The sequence below is a fragment of the Mustela erminea genome, chromosome 21 (assembly GCF_009829155.1).
Source record: "Mustela erminea isolate mMusErm1 chromosome 21, mMusErm1.Pri, whole genome shotgun sequence".
Classification (NCBI taxonomy): Eukaryota; Metazoa; Chordata; class Mammalia; order Carnivora; family Mustelidae; genus Mustela; species Mustela erminea.
In genome coordinates, this window is record NC_045634.1 from 7395964 (window position 1) to 7415341 (window position 19378).

Consider the following 19378-nt stretch of genomic DNA (forward strand, 5'->3'; position numbering starts at 1 on the left):
GCTTAATGGTTTTAGTGGATTTATAAGGACTTTTTAAAATGAGAGCTAAAACAAAAGAAAGATTTGTAAACTCTGCATGAGGTATTATCTTGAAATTGGTCAGAGAAAGAGATCTGGTAATTATTATCATGGGAATCCTCTCTATAAAAGGCAAAGTGTCACAAGGAGAAATCAGTTACTATGAAGATGTTTCAAGATATGGAAGCTGTATCAGGAGCAAGAGATAATTTAAAGCTTAAAGGAGCTTTAGATGATCATGTCTACCTCCTTTCTAATTTATAGATAGGGGACTTACCTTAGAGAAATTATGTGGCTGCCAATGAATAAGAGAGTCAGACTTCGAACTTAGTGCCATGCTTCTCTTCCCTAACATGTGGGAGGACACGGACTGATGGGGAAATTGGTGAACATCAAAATTTTCTCATAAGGGAACTGGGTGAGAGAACACTGAAGGTGGGTCCACACTAAGTTTACAGAGTAAGGAAAAGGTAATCCACTGGTGATTTGGTGAATCGTAGTCTCATCTGAGACAAGAAAGTTACTCTATGGAGACAGAGACATCAAGATTCTTATTCAGAAAAGCCTGAAAACTTTGATGGCTCAATCAAAGCAAAAGTAAATAAAATTTAAATGGTAAAAGAAAAAAAGTGGGGGGGGGGAGGGAGGAATAGGAAAAGGAAAGAAGAAGAGGGAGAAGAAAGGAGAGAGAGAAAAAAGGGAAAGTACACTTTATAGGTACATGTAAGATTTAAGAGCTCTACATTTATGGGGTGCCTGTGTGGCTCAGTTGATTAAGATTAAGCATCTGCCTTCAACTAGGGATCCTGGGATTCAGCCTCACATCCGCATCGGGGCTCTCTACTCAGCAAAGAGCCTGCTTCTCCCTCTCCCTCTGCTGCTCCCCTGCTTGTACTCTCTGTCAAATAAAGAAATAAAATTTTAAAAAAGAGTACTACGTTTATGTATCAGTTAGATTGTAGGGGCTTCAGCATTGCCAGTTTTGGGCTGGGGTAGGGCTTATGCAAATGTTCCTTTGTGGGGGACAAGAAAGAAAACAACTTGGGTGAGGAAGAGAGAGGCAGTGGGGGGGGGGTACAGAAATTCAACCTACATAAATAACTGACTGGATTTACAAACTTAGTAGATATTTGAGATTTATCCTTCGGTACTCTCTCTTTGGGTTAGGGGCAGAAAACTTTCTGAGATCTCAAGTGAAAGATAGCAAAGCTGTGACCTTTGCCCAGAATGAAGCAGTTCTCCCCTCTGCTCTGCTGGTTTCAGGTGTGCAAGGTGAATGTCAACAATTACACAGTTGTATCCCATGTCATCTTTATGCAAATGTGACAAATAAGCAAACATGAAAGGTCCCTGGGAAGATGACACAGAAGACAAGATGGAAGACAAGAGTACCACATGAGAGAATGGGGCTGGTCTCAGGGAGGGGGGCTGCTGAAGCTCACATTATGTGTCTACAAGTCACTCCTAGCAAGGTAAAGATTTTAAGAAATTGTGGAAGGAGGGTCTGACCTTAAGGGATCTGGGAATGAAGAGATGAGTGAGAGAGACTGATAAACCTGAGAAAATTGATAAACCTGAGCTTTATTGGAGAAGGCAAAGATCTGTCGACAGATGCAGAAGCCAATCACTTTTTAAAAAAAATTCTGTTCAGTTAACCAACGTATAGTATAGCATTAGTTTTTGATATAGTGTTCAACAATTCATTAGTTGCATATAACACCCAGTGTTTATCACAACACATGCCCCCCCTTAATACCCATCACCTGGCTGGGCCAATCACTTCTAATGGTGGTGGTGGTGGGTGTGTGTGTGTGTGTGTGTGTGTGTGTGTGTGTGTGACATTACATGGTATGACTTTTCATAGCAAAACCATAAGGTAAAGAGGAAAAATATTCTTACCCACTTTTTATGATGATGAGGAATTAGGCAACTCACTCCAAGTCCTAACATGGTAAGCACGGACTTTAGACTCCCACCACTTAGACTCTATTTCTACCATATGCTCCTCTATGATGTGCTGACACTTTATAGAACTGCTCTGAATGTATGTAGTGATAAGTAGAGAAGGTGAGAAAAATAGATGTAGTTTTAAGTAGAGAATGTGTTCTTCCCACCTCTTAAAAAAAGTTGCTTGGCTTTTTAATGGGTTTGTTTTCTCTCCTCTCCAATGGTGGCAGGGCCTCAGGACTCTGCAGAGGTGCTCATGTGACAATTAGGCAACTGTGTGGTCCCATCAGAAGAGGACAGCTGAAGCCTCCCAAGGATACACCTTACCTTAGTGTGCACAAGGCCTTGCAGACCTCTAGTCCTGCATCCTTCATAAAGGGCTGAAAACCTACATGGGGTGACTTTTATTTATTTATTAAAAAAAAACAAAACTATTTTTTCTCACCATAGCACATACCTGCCCCATTTAATGTCCATCACCCAGCCACCCCCTCCTTCCCACCCACTTCCCCTCTAACAACCCTCAGTTTGTTTCCTGAGATTAAGTGTCTCTTATGGTTTATCTCCCTCTCTGGTTTAGTCTTGTTTCCTTTTCCCCTCCCTCCACTATGATCCTCTGTCTTCCTTCTCAAGCTCCTCATATCAGTGAGATCATATGATAATTGTCTTTCTCTGGTTGACTTTTTTCACTTAGCCTAATATCCTCTAGTTCCATCCACATCATTGCAAATGGCAAGATTTCTTTTCTTTTCTTTTCTTTTTGATAGCTGCATAGTATTTCATTGTATGTATACATCACATATTTTTTATCCATTCATCTGTTGATGGACATCTAAGTTCTTTCCATAGTTTGGCTACTGTGGACATTAATGCTATAAATATTCGTGTGCATACATCCCTTCGGATCACTACATTTGTATCTTTAGGGTAAATACCCAGTAGTGCTATTGCTGGGTCATAGGGTAGCTCTATTTTCAACTTTTAGAGGAACCTCCATGCTGTTATCCGGAGTGGCTGCACCAGCTTGCATTCCCACCAACAGTGTAGGAGGGTTTCCCTTTCTATGCATCTTTGCCAACAACTGTCATTTCCTGACTGGTTAATTTTAGTCTGACTGGTGTGAGGTTTTATCTCATTGTGGTTTTGAATTGTATTTCCCTGATGCCAAGAGATGTTGACCACTTTTTCACGTGTCTGTTGGCCATTTGGATGTCTTCTTTGCAGAAATGTCTGTTCATGTCTTCTGCCCATTTCTTGATTGGATTATTTATTCTTTGGGTGTTGAGTTTGATAAGTTCTTTATAGATTTTAGGAAAACAAAAGACAACTGACAGAATGGGAGAAGATATTTGCAAATGACATATCAGATAAAGGGCTAGTATCCAAAATCTATAAAGAACTTACCAAACTCAACATTTATTTCTTTCATATTGATTTTAAGGGTGCTGCTGAACAGTTCAGATTGCACAGACTCCTTTGTGCACTCCCACAGGATGCTTGCAAATTTTTCACTCACTCAAAGAAGAGTAAATCCTTCCAATGTGTCCTTGTTCTTGTTCTGTGTGTTTGTGTGTATGTTTCAAATTTCTCAGCTTTTTAGGATAAGAGTATGACACAGTCACCTCCAAACATGGAAGTGTCTCAGCAAGAGGCACTCTGAGAAAATGCATTTGAAAATGGCATTTGTTGGCTCACTTGAGCCAAATACAGCCACCTCATCTCTTGCTTGAAACCCAAACAGGGTGACTGCCAGTCAGGGATTCCAACCAGCTGGTGGAATTGGCCTGCACAATCTGACAAAAGGGATCCCTTTTCCTTAACAGCAGCTTCTCCACCTCTTTCTCTCTCTTTTTTGCTTGAGAACACACAGTTTTGCACTTGTCCTTCATACAAATAACTGGAGGGTGGGAATTATTCAGAAAGCTCATGTTCGACACCCCATCTGTTCATTTCTGACGGCAATATATAATGTAAGGCTATAAAAACTTGAAAAATAATGCAACATAAAAAGGGATTGACTCAGCTCCAAGAGGCCATAAATGGTAACAAATACCACTGGATGATTTATTTCATGCTGTAATCTTTACAGTAAGTCATCTTTCAGACATTTCCTTGTGACAGGTTTTAATAATATTAATGCCCAGAGCAATCCAAATCATCACCAATAGATGTATTTATCAAGCTGCCAATCTGAGTAAATGAAATTCTATAAGCAATAATGTAACATGTTTAAAGGAAGCTAATAAAACAAGTCAGCAGAGAAATATTACTTCAAAGTATTCTCTCCCTCTAATCCAGTCCTGTATGTTATACAGCCAAAATGCAAATCTTTCCATACTTGATGTATTGCTCCAAAAATACCAATGACCTTTTCCCCAAGCTTCTGTATATTCACTCTCACACATTCATAAAGCCTGCCATGCATCCTGCCAGAGTCGCTGAACACTGGAGTGCTTAGCATTCATTGTTATGTTTGTCTTGCTTTTTACGCAGGTACTTGATTGGCAGCTGCGGTGAATAACATCTAAGTTTCCAAGTCTTATTAAAATGTAACAAATATATGAGCCATAAGCCAACCTTTGCAGTGCTCATTCTAGGCAGGCCTTCCAGAATACCCAAGAAAGCGACTTGAACAAAGTCCTAATGGTTCACTAGTTGCCAGGTAAATTTCATAGGAGGAAAAGCCAACCTGCATTTTCCTTCCATCAGGTTTGCTTGGCTTTGTATTAATTATTTGTTATTCATGCGGCTCTCAGTATGCCAGCTGTTAAAGCATTTGGCATTTCAAATGCGGCTCAAGATCTGCCTCCTGCAGGAAGCCTTCCTTATTAATTTCACTAATTTTCTGATCTCTAGCACAATAACTTCTAATTAATGAATTCATAAAGGCACAATGCACCTCAAAGGCATTCACCAAATATCAGATGGAAATACAAAGATTTATTTGATCCATATTACAATGAATGGATGCCTCCTTTTTTCTTGCCTATCACACATAGGCTCCTTCAAGACAGATTTACTGGTTGATGGGCACCACAAGTGTTCACAATGCCACTGTGTACCCTGTAAGAACATGGTATATAGTGTGTGTGTATGTGTGTGTGTGTATGTGTGTGTGTTTGTGTGTATACATAAATACACACACATATATATGTGAGAGAGACAGAGGAGAGATATATATCTTCTAATTGACATGATATTATTTAAATGTGTTCACTTATTATGATTATGGTTCCTGTGTTTATTTGGAGTAGATCCCTTTGGAGTGTTACCAATATCTGTACTTCTTTACTTCTTTGAGAACTGCTTCATCCCCCACTCATGGCCAAATTTGTTCTTGATGATTCTACTTCCCAGGCAAGTGGAGATGGACAAGTCAGAAAACCTAATTTGAGCTGAGCCAATCAGACACTCTCTTCCAACAATGAAAAATAATGAGATACTTGGAATCTTGTCACCTGGCTTATGATACTTGAGCTGGGATGTGGCTTAAGGACAAGCATAGCCAAATTCCATGGAACAGAGTTACAGAGAGGGTTGTGCAGATGATGAAGTCCTTGACCCAGTGGGGGTGTAGCTGGAGAGCACCGACTGCCTCAGGGCACACAGTTTCCCACTTCTTGGCTCCCATCTTACCAGAAGACATGTAGCACTTTCTCTCTTATAGTTTTGCTCCTCTGTGATTCCTTATAAGAAATTTTGTTTTTTCTTTAGTTTAAAAGAGTTTCTGTCACTTGCAAGTGATTGAACATTTATTACAATATTTATTTTTCATTGATAAATCAGGTTTTTTAAAGATTTTATTTATTTATTTGACAGACAGAGATCACAAGTAGGCAGAGAGGTAGGCAGAGAGAGAGGAAGGGAAGCAGGCTCCCTGCTGAGCAGAGAGTCCAATGTGGGGCTCTATTCCAGGACCCTGGGATCATAACTTGAGCAGAAGGCAGAGGTTTTAACCCACTGAGCCACCCAGGCGCCCTGATCAATCGATTTTATAAAAGTCCACACGAGAGACACATTTTTGTGTGAATGAAAGGAGTTCATTCCTTATAATGAGAAGCCAGATTTTTATTGGATGTGAATCAAATATAAAGCCCTTTGTGTCTTCATAATCCAGGGTATTTTGAGTGGAGTTTTAGAGTACCCTCGGAAAATAGTGAGATTTTATTAGACAAGTATGGGAAGAGAAGCACATTCTAGGAATACACATAGGCCCATACCAGGAAAAGGAGAAAATATAATACTGTTTGAGCGCAGAGGAATTTTCTGAGAGGCAGGGACCACATGATGAAGGGCATTGTTAAGAATTCTGATCCCATTCTTAAAGGTACTGACCAACTGCTGAAGGGAAACAATACTGTCAAATTTTCATTTTTGATACCTCATTCTAAGTGTAATAGAAGGATAGAGAATGAGGGATAAGAGGAGATGTGAGGAGACTGGTCAACTGCCATCTCACCGCTGGTCCAGGAAGAAAGAAGCTGGTGGCTTGGATTGGGATTAGAATTGGAGATGGAAAGGGTGGAGAGATTAAAGGTATTTTTCGGAGTGAAACAAAGAAAATGGGACAACTGACTGAATCCAGGAGAGAAACTTCTCTCACAACTTCCTCACTTGCTTCTCTTACCTCTCACCAGGACTGCTGCCCAGGTGTTGGCTGCTGATAGACCTGGCTGGGTTCACCACTGGTTTTATTATTCATTTTGCCTTTGCTTTTGCATACTTTAGAGTTTGTTTCTGAGTACAGTGAATACAGGCAGGTTAGAAATCAGGCACTTGGGGTAAGTATTAATTTTAGAAATTTTTGCCCATTTGGTATAGTGCAATTGGTTCCAGAATCATTGATTTTACTACTTCTCCCTTTCTTCTCACTTCTTTTCAACTTTAGTGCTCCCGTCGATGATGTCTCACCCTGTACACTGTGATTCTCGGTGTGAAAACAAGCCAGCCAGGGGTGCTATCAGGATCAGGGGTCCAGATACAGTTTGAAGAGGCCTCTCATCCCCTGAAAATGCAATTCCGTGCCCATATACACACAGGCATACTCCTGGGAATTCCTGTTATCCCTTCTCTACTCTTCTGTTAGTTCCCGGCTTGGAAAAATACAATGACGAGACCCCATGGCTGAAACAGTAAGACGGAGTAACGGAAGTAGGAGTAAGCAGTAAGGGAAGGAGAAAGAACTGGAGGCAGCTGCACCAATCTGGACGTAGAGCTGGGAGTGTCTGGGTAAAGAGTGAAAGAGTGATGGGTTAGGAACCACGTTCCTTTACTCCCTCCCAGTGTCCTGAAGAAAGAAGAAGGTTCCAAGTGGGCAGGTAGACCAAGAAAGTCTCTCTGGATGGAGGATATAATCAGGGTCAGCTCAGATAATCTGCTTACGCAGACTGTAAAAACATGTTTCTTCTGCGCTCTCCTTCCTGGTCCCAAACAGTCTTTTAAGATTTAGAGTCAGTCACCTGGCAAAGGCCCGTGACTTTGAAAAACAGAGGAGTGTAAATTCACCCAAGATGGTTTCTGCCTGCTTTATTCTTTAATATGTTCAACTTTTCCCCCTTACAAATTAGCTGTTAAAAAAAAAAAAAAAAAAAAGGAAGGGAAAAAAATAAAAAACAGAACGACAGATAGAATCCATACAAAGAGGTGAGAGCCTTGTGCCACTGGGCTCATTGATTTTTTTTTTTTTTTTCCTCCCTACATCAGACCTTGTTCCTGCGTGAGCTTAAGGGATGCAGATGGAAATCAATTACTTAGGGTGTGGGTGCCGAGAACTGTTCCTGGAAGACTGAGTTCATAGGCCAAGCAGACACTTGACCTGGCCCTACAAATTCTTCCCAGTTATCATCTCCCTCTGAGCTATCTCTAAGTCTCTTAAAACTGGTTTCTGGTGTTGATCCACAAAAAGGATTTCTCAAGGATTAAAACAGAAATAATGCAAGAAAAAAGGAAACATATTACCCATGGTCCTAGCGCTGAACACCTATGTGCTAAGCAAAAACTGAAGCCAGGGACATCGAGAAAGGATCGAGAATATTCAGATCTACTCCCAAACCATGTAAAGCCAGGCACAAGGTTTGGCTGACTGTAAAATCTAACAGAATATTTCAGTGGAAGCAAATCTAGCTAATCAGTATGAAAATGCTTTTCATAAAATATTATTTTAAGAACTAGAAATATTAATGTATTCTTACTTGTGATAAAATGCAAATATAAAGGTCTTAATCCTAATAATCACTTCAGTCAAGAAATAAAGATTGTGAACAGTTTCATGTTGGAAGACCATTTACATTGTTCATGGTTACTAAGCCATACCTATGGATTAAGATGCTACTTGAAATCAAACTCTGTAAAGTTTGCTACTCTCCATTTCAGGCTCCTTGAGATCTTCCTATAAACATGTATATATGTATATACAGATGTGTATGAAGTATAAATGTATAAAGTAAATCATATATATATATATATTTATACTATATCTATAAATATATTTATACTATATACATATATGATTTACTTTATTGATTGATTCTTATATAGGAACACCAGAATCTTCCCCCAAAGAGTAATTTATTCACAATGTATGCACTAGTGATTCTAAAAAATATGTATTAGAAATTTCTTCCATTATCTAAACTGAACATTTTACTGGAAATTTGAGACTAAAAATGGCAGCTTCTCTTACACATAAATTGCTTTATGATTTTTTTTAACTAGCTTTCTCTCACTAGTACCTTAAATATAGAGGAAATATAATAATACCTACATTTCATTATGAGGAAACCAGAAAGTGGAGAGGCAGCAACCTGTCTGGGTTAAAACTGGAACTGGGATTAGAATTGCAGCTTCCAGAAGAGGGGTCAGCCTCATCTGATGGACAGAGGCTCCTGCAACAAAGAAAGCCAGCCTAGCAAGGGCAAGTGGTGGCACCGGACACCATCTTGTCTGGGAGTAGAGCTGTCTTTCCAATAAGACCCTGGGAGTAGAGAAAACTCTGGGTTTTAAAACAAAAATAAAGGAGTTGTTTCTTGTCTTTACATAAGGGTTCTCCATAGAAGTACGTATAGTGGGCCCACTCATTTAGAGCATAAAACAGAGTAACATTGAGAAAAAAAATATTTAATTTCCACATGTTTTAAGGAATGTGACTATTGCTTAAAGACAGGTGGGTTTGTAAATAAAAAAGGAACAGTGATTACTCAGCTTGTCTTGTGGCTTTGGGGAGATTAGAGGAGGTTTTCAAGAAGCCAGGTTATTTAGTTTACTTTTTAGCACTATCTGCAGCAATATTTCAGAGTGAAATAAGTAAAATATCTGTTCCTTTTCATTTGGCAGCAGCAAAGATCTCAGGAAAAAAAATAAATAAGAAATATGTAATCCCTACGGTGTAATCCCAGGGTATGGAAACTCACTTCTTTTAAATACCTCCCTCTGGCATAATTGACTTTTCATATGCATTTTAATAATGGTATTTCAGCAGGTTGCAAGGGAATTTTTTTCTTCAGTTGTTGTTGTTGTAAATTATGGTTTGGAAAAAAAAGTGTTATAAATCTAATTGCATTTTCACTTATATTAACAAGTCAGCACAATCTTCCAGCATGTTTACCAAGCAATTCCAATATTTACAGCTGACCTAATTGGTTGTGGGGTAGAAGCAATGAACAATATTTTATTGTCCTTGTAGCTGTGCATGCGCTGAAGACAGCTGTGGCAGTGTGCAGCTACCCAGCAACCCTGAGGTTTTGCCTGCCCTGGTTTGCCTTCGTCCACCGGCTGAACAGAACAGGACACAGGGAGACAAAGCAGAGTGAGTCCTGGGGTGGAGTGGAGAGGAGTTTGTTAAAGATGCCTTTTCTCAATCTTCTCTTGACAAGAAAGACTTCCCAATTATTTGGGGGCTGTTAAAGACTCAGAATGAGGCTGTTCTTGGCAAGTTTGGATGAAAAATTAAAAATAGTAGCAAGAAAGTTAACAAGGTATTGGGTGAACATCCTTGATATTTGATGCTGACTTGAGGACAATTATGGGCCTGTCTTTGACTTTCACTATCAAAGCCACCACGGTCTTTAGGAGCCTAAGGTGGGACTAACATAGGTTGCATTCTGATATTCTAACATTCTTGGGGAAAGAGGTAAAAAGACCATTGTTCCTACCAGACAGAGACCATATTGCCTCATGGGAAGACAGGAATTTGGGTCTCCCTTTCTTTTTACTGAAGGTAAGTATAGTGGCTGCTCTGCCACTCCTCAGATTTAAATTGAAATGACATTTCTCTCTAAGGCCTCTGTCTTACCTACTCAAGCTATTGGTGGTAACACAGATGTAGAGCGCTAATACGATTTTAGCAGAAAGCTGCTTTGAGGTGAATCTCCAGAACATCGGTTCAATTATTTTGTGTGACAGTCGTGCCTCCTGTGTCATGATAATAGCTGACATTCATTGAGTGCTTACTGTTTGCTAGGAACTTGGCCAAGAGCCTTACATTTAGTCTTCTCAGCCTCCTGAGATCAGCGCCCTTTTCTTTACAGAAGAGGGACCTGAGCCACAGTCCAGGAAGTGCCTTGCTCATGATCACATAGCATGGAAGTCATAGAGTTGAGATCTTATTTTCGATAGTCCATTTCTGGCATGTCCACCTTACCCATGGGACTGGGCAGCCTTCTACTCTATCACTCTTGCAACCTAAAAACTAAAATGCCATAGCACACCATAGGCTTTGATTTGCGATTTTCGATGTACCCAAAAGGCCCTCATTGAATGTCTCCTGAAAACATACCTCCCATTCTGGTTGATGCCTGAAAACCCATAGTTGGGGGAGTTCTTTAGCTGAACCCCTTGATCCCTGATAAGAGAAAAGCTACCCTTGGAAGGGCTAATATTTTCAGCCTGTGTTCTTGTAAATGGTGGTTCAGATGCTGATGGGGATAGTAAGTAGCTGGGAAGTATGAGTCTTGGAGAAGGGTGATGGTGGGTGTCAAACAGAGAGCAAAGAACACAGAATGAAAAGTGTGACAATTTTTCCTACATAAGTCATGTCCTCATCCTTGAAAAGAGTTTTACACAGCAACAGTAACTAAGCTTCCCATAATCTTCACCTTGTCTTATTGAGTTGGTCCTCTATATATGACCTTAAACAAACATGGCCTCATCCCTGCCTTTTAAGAGATTATAAATGACAAAAATGAAGACATGCAAAAACTAACTATTTAATGCAAATAAATATATGCACTCAGTAAGTGATCAGTTGTCTCACTGTAATTTTTATTTCCATATTAGAAGAGGCGCTTCCTCATCTTCCCAACCAACTAAATCAATGGAAATTTCCATACCCGAAAGTCCTAGGAGAATATGACTTCATTTTTCTTAAGACCTGTCCACAGATTAACAAAGAGGTTATAAAAGGCATTTGTCCCTCCTTTATTACAGCCTTCTAAGCTAGTCAGACAGCTAGAGCAAAGAAGACAGGAGTGATGGAAGGAATATGTTGAATTTTCCATGGAATTCCTCGGACATTTTTATGAAGTCTGAAGCTATTTTGTCTTCTATTTTTAAGTAATAATAATAAAATATTATTCATTAATCTGAATTATTCACTTGCTTAATAAATAACTGATGAATTATTCTTCTCTATATAGTACTTTGCTAGTATTGTGGCACTTTGCTTCTCAGAAATCTGATATTTGCTTCTAGGTACAAGACAAGAACTAGTGCTTTCCAAATTCTTACTCTTCTACTTGCTAGGACACTAATTCTTTCACCTGTTTTTAGAACTCAGGCTTATTGGGCATAAAAATATAATTCCTACCTGTATACATGTATGTCTTTTTTTATCCCTACCCCCATACCTATCTGTACATGATGCATTCATATTACTATTTTCTTTGGACTTTGTATTAAGACTTGATGAAGATGTTTATTACACTTCATAACCAACCCATACCCCTGATAGGGATTCCTACATACCCAAATACAATCAGTTGCTATGAGGAGGACATCTTTAGAGGTTCTAGAATTTATAAGACTGCAAACATAAGTGCTATCTGGACTCTTAGAGAAACGTAACTCTGGAAAATCAAAAGCTGGCTGTACAGTATTAAGTACATGTGGGTTTCTAGAACATGACTTGAAATCCTAAAGTAAGGGCAAATTCAATATGCATATATGCATAAAAGAATCAAAGAACACTTTTGATTTACTAGTTATGGACTATATTTTATTCAAATAAAAAAGTCAATGCTTGTCCAGAGGGAAAGTCATTTTAAAAGCTTAATGGAAAGAAAGGAAGAAAGGAAGGAAAGTACCCGCTCAGACAATGTTATAACCTCAGTTTCTGTAGAAAGCTCAGATAGGATGTAGAGAACTAAGTGTGGTGATTTATACCCAATATTCCGACCCTGGAAAGACCCTAAAAACTGTTCCTCAGTAGCAGTCCAGACATCACTGAGGTTAAAAGATGGTGTTTCTCTTGCCTGGATCATCTAGGGCACAGAATTTAATAAGACGTGTAGAACTGAGAATAAAACGACAAGAAGGTCCAGCTTTCTTTCCCAGCTGTGTGTGTGTGGGGGTGAGGGTGTGAGTGTGCATAGTATCTGAAAGTGAGCAGTCTAGGGACAGATGTCTCAGGAGGCATCCGTGAGAATAAATTATATAGGGCTGGGAATGGGTGTGACAGAAGGGACACAATTTCCCCCAGTTAGATGCATTTCCCCATGTCCTTATGGAAGGTACACTTCTGACACTAACAAGCTTCTGACCTGGCAGAGGATATAATGGCGGTCCTTCTGGATGGACTATAATTTGCTCAGAAACTGAAGATTGCCATTAAATCAGCTGTGCTGGAAGACACTGAGGATCAGCCAAAGAGAGAGCTGGAGTTGCCATGGAAAAGTGTTGCTGAGGGGGAACAGCAGACCACAGGCAGATGTGGACATGGTGAAGTGACCACACCAGTGGGAGGTTCTGTATCACAAATCTTCACTGAAAACCCTGATGATCTGCTCCATTGAGCTGATGGTCTGTGGATGGTGGGTGGTAGACAGTGAATGAAATTTTGGAAGTTCTGAAACTTGACCCTCTCCTTCTGAATGTGAAAGAAATTGGTTGCAAAAGCATGAAAATCTAAGAGCCAGAAAAATAGTGGCAGAGGAGGATGGGGGAGCAGAACAACAACAGCAGGGACCATTTTCCACTTGCTCAATTTTGACTGTGTGTTAGGCTTTACATAAGAACTTAATCTGTGTTATCTTGATTATTATTTATTATATTATCTCTATTTTGCTGAAGAGAAAACTGAAGCATAAAGGCTAAAGAGGATGGTGGTCCAGGATTCATGCCTGTTATAGGGACAATGCTTATGACTGGTATCTGTGGGACACTTGACCTTTAAGGAACTAAGTTTGGCTTAGACATTAAGAGAGAAAAAAATGGCACTCATGGTCTCTGGTGTCTCATGGAGAGTATGAAGATGAAGTTGATAACATATGTACATATGATCTGAGTCATAGGTTACAAAGATATGGTGGGAAGGGAAATTATGCAGGAAAGTACAATATTTAGATTTCAATATAGTCTGTAACAGTTGAATTAAATAGATCCCTATTTAATCTCTAGAGGGATGATCTCTAGAGAAGGGCTGATATGCCCAACGAAGACAAATCTTTCTGTTGGAAATGGTTTCTTCTCCTGACCCAGATCTATCATAAACTGCTTGGAAATTTCTGCCTCCTCTACTTCACTTGATTAGATATCTGTCAATATGTGTTTGAGTTTATAAACACCTACTTTTTAAAAATACTGGATGGTTTAGTGTGGTTGTTGCATTACTGGTCAGTCACTCCATAATGCAAACTAGCTGTATCTAAATCTTTTTTTTTTTTTTGTAATATCTAATTAAAATCAGTTTTACCGAAAAATTAAATAACTGTAGAATGGTAGAATGGATAGAACAGTCTCCAGATCACCTAAATCAGGGTGATCCTAATAAAGAAACTGGAAATGAGGACTGAGAGGCTATAGGAGCAGTTGAAACGCATTCTTATTTATCATAAAATTTTGCATAAGTCTAACTGAACCACCATGGAAAGGAAGAGGAAATATTCATTTTTTTGCTCTGTCCTATTACATGACCTCTTGGTATAAAGACACAGAACTCAACTGAATAGAGCTACTGTTTGTTTATTAATTCAACAAACACACATTTAACTACCACTTATTAAACAGACTTTTGTGTGCTAGTCTGAGAACCTACCTGCTATCTATAACATTACTTATTCTATGGGAAGAGAAAGACCCCAGGGATGCAAAGAAATATTGGATTATAACTTCTGTATAAGTTAGGGCTGTCTCTATTGCTTCAAGTACTAAGAATAGAAGATAGTAGTTTCTGAACTTACTGGAAAACCCACTGGTGGCCTGAAGATTACATCTTTGAAAGCACCAAGCCCTTGTCAGCAAAACTATAAATAATATTATGCTGTTTTGGGTATGTGAATGTAATACTATTAACACATCAGAAATGGATCACAAATAGCACATACCGCACATTTTATATCCCCCCCCAATAGTGACTACTCGTCTCCATTAAGCCTTCAAGTTTATTTTACCACTCATTGTTAATCAGGACATATGTTTGTCAATTTGTTAACTGGAGTTATCTTTGCCCTGTAAAAGAAAAAAGAAAAGAATAGAAAAGAAGAGAAAAGAAAAGAGAAAAACAAAACAAAGACAAAACCAAAACAAAACAAAAAATAAAACACACCCTATTCTATAGCACTAAGTGGAAGAAGGCTATAATTGATCCCATTAACACTGTACTTATATCAACTGAGCTAACCAACACCATTGGTGAAATATCACAGAAATGTACCCACAAATGGCTCATGTATATATATGAAATGTGTAACACTAACTGGTAGTATGACTCTGATTAGTTTTAGAAATCTATAGCTCAAGTGAACATATCTTGCTTGTCAATTAAGAGGTACAGATGACTTCAGCATCATCTTTAGAGATGGTATGGATGGCTAACTTTCATGATATCTGACCTTCTTTATGGGTTCTTAAAGCATATTCAGTAATTCCCCCAGCCAGATACGGGGCTGACAGGCCCAGTCTGTGGGCGGACCATGCCATCCAGATCAATCTTCCTTTTGATGCTTGCTTTGGACCATTTCTTATTTATCATAGACAGTGGAGGGATTAAAGACAATGGGAAACATACCCATATGGTATTTCATTGCTATAGCTGTGATAAAGAATAGCAGGGGGGAAAGTCTGTAAAACTGAATGGCTACATTTACATTTAAATATTTTCTGTAGTGTTTGGTATTCATTACTTGTGGATCCTCTATTATCAGAGAAAAAATGTGGGAAAAGAATCAATGACAGCATAAGCATGGCTGGATCACTTCATGTGTTATCCTATATGCTATCTTTATATTCTTGAAAACAATTTTTAAATGTAAATCATGTTTTTGTAAGAATTGTGTATTAACATAAACATAACATATACACAAATACATACATGCACAATACCAATAGCTAAGAATGTATTCTTTAAAAAAAAAAAGATTTTATTTATTTACTTGACAGAGAGAGAGATCACAAGTAGACAGAGAGACAGGCAGAGAAGGGGAAGCAGGCTCTGAGCTGAACAGAGAGCCTGATGCCGGGCTCGATCCCAGGACCCTGAGATCATGACCTGAGCAGAAGGAAGAGGCTTAACCCACTGAGCCACTAGGTGCCCCTAAGAATATATTCTTGAGAAATTTGTGATGTTTTGTTTCACAACACTCAAACACACACTCTCACCTCTAGTCAGATAAGCTGGTAGATAAGCTGGTAGATAAGCAGGTTTCCCCCTGGCTTTCCCTTGTAGCCTTCAAAGGAGTTGAGATGCCTACTCTCTCCTACCTTTAATCCTACCTGCCACAGGAAAATTTCTGGAACAATCCATCCATCCCTTATTGACCTCTTCTTCCTCTGACCTCCTGGCAGAATCATTGATGTAGCATAGGAAGGAGTGCTGCTTTATTTGGCTTCTGATTTATTTTATAGGAATTCATTTTGTTTACCCAACTAGATTGCATGGGGGTTGAAACATCATTTCTATATCTACAAATGCATCAAGCAGAGTGCCTATATAGCACATGGAGATACTCAATAAAAACCTATTAACCTATTTCCCAACCATGTTAAGAGTAAAAATATTTGCAAATTCCAATTATAGTGAGTAGCTATTTTGCTGTCATTAAGAGTAAGACAAAATGTGAATTCCTGCAATACCATAGCACTTTCCTCCACACAGTTCTTAATCCTTTCCCACAGATTATCTCAGTCTGATAAAATGTTGGAATAGAAGGCAAGGAAGGGCAGAATCTGTAAGTCCTAGGACTTCTATACTCCTCTTGGAAAGTGCACACAGGAAGAAGTAGCACCTTTGGTGGCTCAGACATTAATGCCAGCCTCACCTGCAGGAGTGGTACAATAAAGCCTCTGTTAACTAGGCCCATCTATAAAGAACCCCCAATTAAACAGAAGCATGATTCTTCATATATTAAAAGAAAGAAATAAGTTACTTAAAAAAAGGATCAAGGATTTATTTCAAAATCTAACTCCTTGAAGGCTCTGTACTTACTAATTATAAGGAACATCTATTGAGGATTTACTGTTGACCAAGAATCAAAGCACTTTAAATACCTAATCTAATTCAATTAATAGAAAAAACCTACAAAGTATTCATGACTATTACACTCCTTTAATGTAGCAAAACTGAGACACCTAGAAGTAAAGCAACTTGCCCAAGATCACACAGTTTAAAGTGAGCATTTCAACTTAACCCTAACCCTAGTCCTCATCTACATTATGTAATGTCAATGCACAATGACCATGTTCTGCTGGTAGTACAGGATTTACCTGGAGACAGTCACAATCATTAAAAATTTTCCTGGTATAGTACTAACCTGAAATGTTGGCAATATATGATAAAGCTATGCACAATCAACTTGGAGGCGAAAGAACTTTTAGATTGACCCTCTATTTAAAATCAGCTGAACAGATCACTCTCTACCTCTAACTCTGCATTCTGGTAATCAAGATTTTAATATACTACAAGGAAAAAGGAGTGAGGGAGGAGGCATTATTTGACCCTGTTTTGCAGACTGGATAACAAAAGCAATCTCATCATCGGTTTGTTGTAAATAGGTGATGGATTAATAATAGAAATTGGGAATAACTGAAATTTCACCCCAGTCTACGTGTGTAGAGTGCCTGAAAGGTGATCAGAGAGAACACTGAGTACAGGACCTTTGGTTATCACAGGTAGAAAGTATTTGGAGCCACACAGCAAGGAGATTTGTTTGTTTAGATGACTGACATTGTGAGAAGCAGAGATGAATTTACGTTGGTGAGGAAAAATTCCACTGGTCACTATAAGGGCTGATAAAGCCAACATTCTTGTTTACATCACATTTTTTATTGTCCAAGGGTCCTCAGAAACCCCCAGGGAACCAGGGTTCTCTGAGGCTCTTACCTGGTGGCGAGGGTCACATTGCTTATCATTTTCTGCTGTCCCCATATCATACAGTCATGCACTGTAGAATCAGAGAATTCTCTCACGGTGTTTTTCTTCACCATCACCGTTGTCCCTGCAAGAACACAGGAATCTTAATGCATCGTCATGTCTGTCTGGAAGGTATTTTTGAGCCATCTCTACTGACTAGGCTTTTGGCTAGGGAGAGGGTGAGATTCTTAGCCACAGACCAATTCTAAGAGGATGGGTTATAGAAATCTCTTTCATTTCCTTCTGCAGAGTTAGTGGGTGGAAAATGATTGTGAGAACTTCAATACCACATGGATGCTTAAAGAAGCACCTACTGAGTTGCTGCTGTACCTTCTTAAGACATCACCCCTTCTTCTCACCCAAGTGTAGCATCCAGGGGGCCTTCCTGCCACAGGCAGGGTCTGCAGCCAAGTATGGACTCCAAGAAAGGATCACTATACAAGTCCCCTTCTCCCCTTCTGCAGATACTACTCACGCTGCATTCTATTCTCAGTGGATACTGCCTTTTACTTTATTCTTTCCCTCAAAGGATTCCTTTATTATTAATTTTAACTTTAGAAAAATTTTGATCTTACATGGGTTGGGCCTCAAAATATTTGTGAATTTCCAAACCTGGAAATAACACAAAGGCAAATAATGTTCTCATCTGCAAAATGGGGATGAAGCTGGGGCTTCAAAGGGTGACTGTGAAGCCAAATGCAAGAATGTTTTAAATTTAGTAATTAAATGAGCCATATGAAGCTGCTCTGAGATAGAAAAAAACTGACACATGAGCCATTACTTCTTCTTACACCCATATGTTGGTATTCAATCATGCCTTTCTTATTCCAGGACCCAGATTCAACCTGGGAACCTTTTCAACACACTGGACTAGGGCATCATTACTGCTTGAATAAGAATTGGCACTTAGTATTATGATAAGAAATTATCGTTCTGAAGGATGCTTGGAAGTTAAATGCTTCTCTTTCATTCTCCAAGGACCCTGCATTATCCTTCTGCCTGAACCAAATTCCTGGGTGATCAGAGATGCAGAACGGTCTAAGAAGAAGTTATCAAGGAGATGGACAAAGTCAAAGAGCAGCCATCACTCTTATTCTTCCTTGCCCACCCAAGTGGAGAAAAGAAACATGGCCTTTTCTTCCTGTGTCAATTTAAGAATTATCTGTGTACTAAGACTACTCTTTTTTCATGTGGAACAAACTTTAAATCCACATATCACCAGGTTTTAGACAATGGCTGGCAGAAAGAACCACACAGTATCTTAGTTTCCCTCTTCTTTTGATGTAATGTTTTCTGACCCATTCTAATCTATAGAAAATATCAATTGAGTGAAAACATACTTCTGGAAGAAAAGAGGCCTCCTTTGGATATGTGATTTGTCAACTTAAATCAGCAGTAACTGCATCACACAGGTGTTCTAAGAGCCAGGTTTGGAATAAGACTGCTCCCTCCCTATAATCCTCAGGTGCCTTCACTTACGTATGGGGGCTTGATGGGGGTTTTCTGATTGACTGGTGTTTCTTTATTTCCTGGTTACCTTTTGCCCTGGGGGAAATGGCTCAGGGACAGAACATCTGAAGAAAATTCTGAGTGAGGACTGACATGTCAACTGTCAGTCTTTAAAGCTAGCCGCTAAGTACATGTGATAGAAGCTGAGGTATGGAACGCAAAAGGCAACATGCCCAAACTGGCTTAGGAACAATGGAACTTTCGGGAAGTCTCTGCTTTTTCAAAGCCTAACTCGGCAGCCAACATTTGCCAGGTATTAAGAAATGGGTGGGAAAGGATAAGTGGGTGAGGCAAATGCTAGGTATCAACTGCTCAAATTTTTTGCTAAAGCTTTGAATCTTCCCT

At 39.2% G+C, this 19378-nt stretch overlaps 1 protein-coding gene across 2 annotated transcripts in view; it reads right to left on the reverse strand.

Moving 5' to 3' along the window:
• KCNU1 (potassium calcium-activated channel subfamily U member 1) overlaps window positions 1–19378 on the reverse strand; it is a 146840-nt gene that overhangs the window by 55213 nt on the left and 72249 nt on the right. For both annotated transcript variants that reach the window (XM_032329302.1, XM_032329301.1), the window contains exon 19: window positions 17495–17609. In XM_032329302.1, the coding sequence (XP_032185193.1) occupies window positions 17495–17609 (115 nt within the window). The remainder of the gene's footprint in view (window positions 1–17494; window positions 17610–19378) is intronic.